Source organism: Epargyreus clarus, unplaced genomic scaffold (genome assembly GCF_041222505.1).
Source record: "Epargyreus clarus isolate Ecla_fem2 unplaced genomic scaffold, WU_Ecla_fem_2.2 ptg000002l, whole genome shotgun sequence".
Taxonomy (NCBI): domain Eukaryota; kingdom Metazoa; phylum Arthropoda; class Insecta; order Lepidoptera; family Hesperiidae; genus Epargyreus; species Epargyreus clarus.
In genome coordinates, this window is record NW_027332210.1 from 7,543,588 (window position 1) to 7,551,856 (window position 8,269).

The 8,269-nt window shown below is 34.4% G+C and overlaps 1 protein-coding gene across 1 annotated transcript; it reads right to left on the reverse strand.

Annotated features, from left to right (window-relative positions):
* Window positions 1-965: 965 nt before the first annotated feature.
* Window positions 966-7,707, reverse strand: LOC140746993 (uncharacterized). The gene is made up of 3 exons (XM_073079209.1): window positions 7,076-7,707; window positions 3,719-3,834; window positions 966-1,646 (listed from the first exon to the last, which is right to left on the reverse strand). The coding sequence occupies exons 1-3, from the start codon at window positions 7,362-7,364 to the stop codon at window positions 1,467-1,469; spliced, it is 585 nt and encodes a 194-aa protein (XP_072935310.1). The 5' UTR covers window positions 7,365-7,707; the 3' UTR covers window positions 966-1,466.
* Window positions 7,708-8,269: the final 562 nt, after the last annotated feature.

An 8,269-nucleotide genomic window follows, 5' to 3' on the forward strand; every position in this document is an offset into this window, starting at 1 on the left:
TGTCAAATACCCTTACAATACCCCGTATTTGGCCCTAGTCCTGGAGATTTGTTGAATTGGAGCCAAATTACATTTCATTCTGCAGTCGAGGTGTAGAAATGGTACGATATTTTTCAGAATAACTTATATCGGAACAAAAATGATAGACTCCGCTAGTCAAATAAGGTTTTCGAGAAATCTATGCCGATTTGTGTATATAACGATTTATCTGTACAAATAAAAACCAGACGAGTGATTACGATGTCATAGAAAATTGGATTTATTTTTGAAAAATATAAATGCATATAAAACGCTAAATCATGAAGTATTCTCACGATTTAGCAATTTCTACTTTAATTAAATATTTCGGGAGGCATTATCTAATATTTTTGGTCTGAGATCCTAATGGCAATAACGAGAATGTGTCTGGGGACCCTGTCTCCTTTTATTATTAGGGCAGTTAAGGAACAAAAGAAGAATTTTTCAAATCGGTCCAGTCTTTGAGTAGTAGGCGACCATATATAAAAAAGATTTCGACGTATTGAAAACGGATTTTTTCAAAAATATAATTTGATATTTTATTATATAAAATACATACCTACAGCCAATTTATGTAGTTTCCTTTTTCGAAGTTAGTATAAAACTAAGTGATATGACGAAAATTTACCGACGACGACGCAATAACTTGCTTTGTGTTATTGTTGATATTATTTTTAAATAGGAATCATAATATTATAATACGGAGGAAAATAATACTTTCGTTGATATGTTGATGAAGATATGTAAGATATCACGAAGCTTGTCTTTTAATATGTCGATGTAAAATTGTATATTATTTACCCTTTAAAAGATGCAAATATGCACACGTATGGAGTTTCTTGCGCCGCTTCTTCTCCATAGCGAAATACCTTCCGAAGGGGTGGTAGTTTGTTGACTTTCAAAAAGTATTCTATATGAATCAATTTTGAATAAATGAGATTTGAATTTGAGAATAATTTATTATAAAAATGTTATTTAAGTATTTACAAATGATTAAATACAAAAAATAAATTACTTAACCTACTGCTACTTAATTACCTAATACAAATATGTCGATTGGCAATCAAGAATTGATATTTTGACAATTAAAATCAATTAAAAACTGTTAATGTAATTTTGGCCGTTTTTGTTTTATATAATTAAACAACCAATGTGTCTATTGCTACTCTATCCAACAAATCAATCTATTGGACAAAGTCGACAAGTTACAAATTTTTCACAGGTATATTGTCCTACACTTTGCCACAACTTAAAGGTTTGATTGCCAACTTCTACCAATAAAGTACAATTACGAAGTACAACACAACTCCGATTTTTGTATTTGCACTAGTTTTTTTTCTTTTGCCAAACATTTTACGATCATTTGGTCAAACATTTGTACAATCGATTTGTCGAATTAGGTATTTTCTGTTCTTGTGCCTTGATTCGCTACTTGTCTTGCCATCTATTTATTCAGGACGATCGCGGTACTGAGTCCAGCCGCGGTAAGGTAGTGGTGACCGTCGTCGTCGGTGGTGACCATGACCCGCGTAAATAACTTGATGTTCGTCGTGGTCATCATGTGAAGTCAGCTTCTTTACCCCCACTACTGCTGACAACATCAGCGCCAATGCTGATACTGCTAGAGCCTGGAACAAAGACGGTAATTTGACTGATTTTAGTTGTGACTGTCGCCATATACTTTTAAGAACAGACAATTGACAGAAACGGTGCTCTTAAAAGTAGCTTTCGTCCATGTCCAGCTGACATATCTATTTCTATTAGGTAGCCCTTGTGTCTTATATTATTTATTATCACTATAACCTACTTTTGTGTAACTTCTGGGCACATGCACAGTAATAGTAACTGTAAAGTATTACTGTGGCACGTTTGTCCTTTCAGAGTGAGAAAGGTTTAAGTTATCATCCACCACGCTAGCCAAATGAAGACTGGAAGACTTTACACTAATGGAAACATTTCTTCACAGAACATTCAGCCAATTTATCTACATTCTCACGTCATTTTATTACACTGTTGACAGTGACAAATAATTTAATAATAATTTTATATGCACGAATTTTAAAGACGGACTTTCAGAGTGAGCTGCCAAATTTTTAAGTAGTCTATCATTGATTTCGACGATAATTTCGTATTATTAAACCGTTATGTTTAACTAGCTACATCAATTATGAGAACCCCGATTAGATCTTACTGTAGTCTTCATCAGAATCGAGCTATTTCTCTGCATGCGATTGAGAAAGCTATGCTTGCGATTTCAGTGCGTGATGGCATTTGTGATCGAGAAATCCGTAGACTAACTTACAGAACTGAATGTAGATCTCAGAATGGTTATTTGACGATGAGCCAACAACATAGCTCGAATTCATAACAATTGAAGGAGAAAGTCTTACATTTTTGGCACGAGTGTGCAATATATCTAGAGATAAGTGTCCGTGTAGTTTCGAGACCAGAGTCTACGGTATCCGTCTAATCAAGAGCTATGGTATCCCCTGTCTGTGATACGAAGCGACTAAAAGAGGGTTTCCGGGATTGTGGGTGGCAAGAATGGGAGCTCGAACCGTCCGGCCAGCGACTCCGGGAAAGACGGTGGTATGTGTGGCCGTATACCGTCATACACGGCATGGAATGGCTCTTGAAGAGCTAAAAGGTCTTTGGAGGAAATTTTGGAATTTAGTATTAGTGATCTAGTTTTAGTTTAGTTAGTTTTAGTTTTAGCGAATTACTAGTTTTTGATGATTTGGTGTACTTCAAGATTAAATTTAACATGATCTTACTATAAAGTGTATACAATTTCGAAAACCAGCGACGAATCAAACTAAACCGGAAACCGGATATTTCAAAGTATTTATATCATACCCATCTAATTAGTTAAGCGATACGCATTAAAGTTAGACAACATTTATGTTCACTTCTTTGTTCCATTATCCAGTTTTTCTTCGAAATGTAATCCTTTCTCTCTTTTTCATTACCAACAAAAAGAGAGAGGAAATGGATCACGAACGGTTTCACTCGTCACGGCATCGAACAAGCAGGTGGACCACAATTATCAACTTTTTCCAATTACAATGTTCTGGACTGAGTGGATTGACTGCGGTATAGTCTTAACTATTTTTACTTTATAAAATGAATATTAGCTACTATGCACCTCCTCATAGAAGACAAATATCATTCTGCCCAATAACAACAGTGAATTTTGTGATAATAACGTAAAAAACATGTGTAACGTAAAAAACAAGGCAGAAATGCCTAAAAACAGCAGTGTCTAGCTGCTGCGTTCTGGTTTTAAGGGTGTGGTAAAGAACATATTTTTCAGAGGTATTCCAGCTTAGTCGTCCAGGGTAATGGTATATTTGTCGTAGATTTCAGGTAGAAATCTCATCTTAATATTGGACAGATGTCCATGAGCTGTAGTCACTTACCATCAATTGGACTGCATGGTCGTGCTCATGGAGGGTTCCCTACCACACACATTTTCATTTTTTTTAGTATTTGTTATTATAGCAGCCTCGACATGATATAGGTATTATGGGTAGCAGATCAAAATGAAATTAAAGTTTTAATTAAGGTCCACTACAGATGCTTTACTACCTATACCTACCCTTACCACACCCTTCAAACCAGCAATACTTGACACTGATGTTATAAAGTAAAACCATGAAGGGTCCTATCCAGCCGTCGGCAAATTATTCTGAAACCATACCTTCATAGTAAGAAGACCCAGTCCTCCAATACCAGCCGCGCCCATGGTTTTAGCAAACATCAATCCTAGGAGAGCAAGGGAGCCGCCCCCACCACCTCCTTTACCACGGCCAGTTACTGTAAAAAAGAAATTTATAAATTATATTTTATACAAATATTTTGTAAGCAGTAGAACACTTCCCGACTTGATTCTATAAGACTTTCTGCTTTATAACAGCGGTGTTAAGAGCTAATGTGTTTTGTTTAAAGGTTCTAAGGGCGAGATAGTACAACGCAATTTAGACTTTCCGGCTTGCAAGTAGCAACGTGTATTATGTTAGCCGATCCCAGGTAAGACTCCGATCCTACTTGGTATTGATTATATTTGTATATATTATCCATGAGCGAAAGTGGTCATTTACCATAAATAAATAAATTTAAGTCTGTGTATAACTAAACTAAGTAATAAGTGTAAGTAAACTATAAGCTCGTTAATACCAAAATATTACAAGAAGGTAAACTTATTTAAATCTAAAAAGCGTTTAAATATATAACATGTGTGACAATTATCACAGAAAAACAACAGTATTAAGTTTGCTGCTAAACTTAGTAGATATATTTCTGTCTCTCCTAGACCTTTAAAAACTTAGTTTAGTTTTTAAAATTGAAAATCCTTTAGCATCAGTTTTTATTATACTACTTTACTAATTTAATTACAAATTTAATAGTATGAAGATTTTAATTAAGAAATTACTTTAATACTTTTATCAGCTTACATCTTAATACTCGTAGAACTGAATAGATAGCAAATTCATTTCAGATGATGTCATTACTGTAATCGAAACAGACTCCGGTACAATAGATTAGTTTTTTAACTTTTTGACTTTCATTGAAAGCGTTATGTAACGTATTTGGTCGATGAACTAAAAATTGGACAATAGATTAAAAATATAAATAAAATAAAACATTTTCCGTCCATATTGGAAAGTTAGTTTTTATGTGGGTTTTTGTTGGTCTGTATTGATTAAAATTTGGATTCGGTGGTTATTGTCCGACGATTATGTAACTAAAATATGTACTTTTTATATCATAGTAGCTATTATAGCTTTTTATATCATATTTGCCTATTACGTAAAAATTACATAAACAGTTATTTTTGTAAAAACGTAAAAACTCATACTAAGGGTACTGACATCGGAGACAGTTGTGTTACTACTATACCCGAGGACTAAGTTGGAACGTTTTGGATCGTCCTTACTAAGCCCTTAAAACCAGTACAAAGCGTTTCAACTCAATGTAGAATTTCTTTTATACAACTTTTTTACAAGGTAATCGTTGTCAGGAAGAATTTTCTCGATTTAGTTCTTGTCCAATTGACTATTATAAGGAACAGGTATAACTCGTACTCGTACTCGAACTCGTACGTAGCTATTGCTGTATAATTCAAATCAATGGTCATTTAGGATATAAATTGTAAAATAGGCCGTACTTCCTGGAAAAAAAACTTATCATAAAAAAGTGTCTACGAGGTTTCACCTTAAAAATTACTCAAGAAACAAAAAAAAATTAGGTGTTCCCATTTAGTTTTGATACATGGCCCGTCTAAGCACGATACGCTACTAACTAATGTAGAGAAAATGTTATTAACATTATTTGATGATTCCCTAGGCCTTTGCCTAAGTCTATAATAAATAAACATATTTCATTTATATTTCTATCCAGAATGACATATGTTACAGATGTCCAGGGGGAGGCAATGCCCACTTAACATCAGGTGGACATTATATTCCTTTACGATTTCTACATAAAGAAATGTCACATTTCTGACAGGTTTTTGTAAGAAGCAACAAAGGGTAGTTTTCACCCCGAGGATAAAGGTCATATAAAGGGACACTACAAAAGAGGGGTAAGGCGAAGCCTTAAGCGACATGCTTTGTTTATTTAACTGTGGTATTGAACTAATTTCATTTACTTCATTTATAAATTAAATTCTATTTTATACTATTGAAAGTGGAAAATATAAAGTATTTACAGTTTTATATCATAGACGATATAAAATTTAATCTTACATTCACATGCCTATTAAGTTTTCTTTTGTTTTACAGGTAAGGAACAAAGAAAATTGTCGTAATTATGTGTATTTTGTTGTCCGGACATGTTACTTAATTTATCATTTATTGAACCACGCATGATGTTAAAATGCAGGCTCAATGTTGCTGCATTCTATGTTAATACGTATATTTCCCATTTCTATCGTTTCATGAATGTTTTTCCTGTCATGTGTGCTACACGTATGCTTGTTGCGAAGAGCTTGTAGCGGAGCGTGCGAGTGTATACCCGCGTGACAGGAAAGAATGTCTTTAGGACGGTTTTCGTGTTCCGTGTGCTTACGCCCGCTTATGCTTCACACATCCACACATATCACTTGGATCCTATCCCATTCATACACAAACAGGTCACACTAATATCCCCCGATGGGCGTCCTCGGCGTTTGGTGGAGAACTCCGGGATCCCCAACGGAACACAACCGGAGTCCTCCTAACTCGATGCCCCTATCGGACTCAGCCCTGGGGGGCAAAGTAATTTAGGCTCTCACATCCCCTGGTGATTACAGCGATATGCGAATGCGACCACACATGCCGCTGTACTTCTCGGGGTCGCTTGCTGGACGGTTTGAGCTCCCACTCTTGCCGCCCGCAACTCCGGAAGCCCTTTTTAGTCATCTCTTACGACAGGCAGGGGATACCGTAGACCTGTTCTAGTCCCAGGACTACAGAGACAGGTCATGAACAGCCTGTAGCGAGTTATTTTAAATGTGCGGGTGAATCACGCTCACGCATGTGGGCGTATAGCTGCATAACAGGAAAAGGTCCTTTGTTGCAAAATATAGTGATGTTCTTAGATAAAAATAAACAACAAACTATATCGATATAATTAACTGTTTAATAAGTCATTAGTTAATTAATTCGAACTTCATATATAACGATTCGGTAAATTTCTTCGTATTCATTAGCAAATAAATTAAAATAATACTATATTTTATTATGAATTGAACGTGAAATTGAACAGTCAAATTGATTGCGATTAAAATTACATTACAATTATTTTACAATATTATTATAAATCGATTCAGTAGATAATCGATATGTCGTTAGTAGCTCATTATTAAACCTAAGTCTGAAATAGAAAACAAAAATCGATAATCGAGAATATACACAAAAATAACTACGCACATTAACTTACTTTTAACTGTTGATAAAATTATTTCAACCTTTATTCCAAAGAAAACTTCGAGGAAAAGATTCGTCGAAACACCTTCCGTTCGAAAAACTATTTCCTAAAACGCGTGGAAAACATAAAATAAATGAAAATAACTCACCTGCCTTTTCCTTGTACGTTTCGTCGACCGCTTTCAGCGATTCAGCGAAAAACTGACTCAGCTTTTCCTTTTCAATCAAATTTGGTAACTTCACATGCAATTCGTGGCTTTGCAGGAACTTGGCCATTTTGTATAGCGGCGAGTCGCCAAGGGACCTCCCTTCATCTTCCAAGCTATTTGACACCGGGATTCCTACTAGTTTGATACCGTCCGCCAAGTCTACATCACCATCTAGTAACGACCCTATTGCATTCGTCACCAGCCCCAAAACAATTATATATCGATACATTTTGCGTCAGCGTTCACCGAGCAATGGGCAAGAAAGGGAGAAATAAACCTCTTTTATAGATAACACTTTCAAAAAAATGAACACTTCAAATCGAGCTATTCCTACGTTGTGGAGTAAAAAATGGCAGAGCGATTCTACTATATTGTGATCTTAGATAAGTTTTACGCTCTGTTTCCGCGAGATGTCGTTTTAATTGGCTGCGAAATTTTTATCAGTGGATAAATGTGTTCTGTGCGTGAAATTGCAACGTGTAATTTTTCATCAGTTTGAAGTTTAGTGGAGATATACAAAGTAAAGTTGCATAGCGCTGTCTAATTAATATGTATCTTACTGGTGACAGTAGCGTGTATGTTGTGATTGTATTTATATTTTTGTAATTATAACATGTCTTTATGCGTGTTTTAATATTTAAGATTTTTTTTCGGGAAATTAAAGAAAACTAAATGACAATATGGTTTACGACGTATAATAAATAACCTTACTTTTATAATGCTTAAATTTACAAACACAAAAATGACATTTAGCTTGGAAATTAATTTTAATTATAATATTATATCTTTAATCTTTTTTATGTTATGTACGTATTTATAAATATTAATAAATAAATTAAATATATTTCATACTTTATATACTTTATATAAACGTTAAAATTTCGTAGTTGTTTCAGAATAACCCTCAAGATCACGACATTGAGCGAAGCCAATAAGACTACCACGATTACACTTGTCGATACCGAAGACGCTGGAAGTGACAAGAAAATACAAAGTTTACTTGAATACTAGTTGTAGCAATATATACTTCATTATTTTTTTTATAATAATTTAATTATGTTAACATGATATTTTTTAAAATGAATTTAAATCGTTTTTTTTCTAATTGTCTGGATTTGCTTACATATTATTATG

Bases quoted from the DNA above. Each gene is read 5' to 3' on its own strand.
- LOC140746993 (XM_073079209.1), bottom strand. From the start codon at position 7,364: ATGTATCGATATATAATTGTTTTGGGGCTGGTGACGAATGCAATAGGG. The intron at 3,835-7,075 runs GTGAGTTATTTT...TCTTTTTTACAG, and splicing joins AACGTACAAGGAAAAGGCAG to TAACTGGCCGTGGTAAAGGA. The intron at 1,647-3,718 runs GTATGGTTTCAG...TCTTTGTTCCAG, and splicing joins TGGGTCTTCTTACTATGAAG to GCTCTAGCAGTATCAGCATT.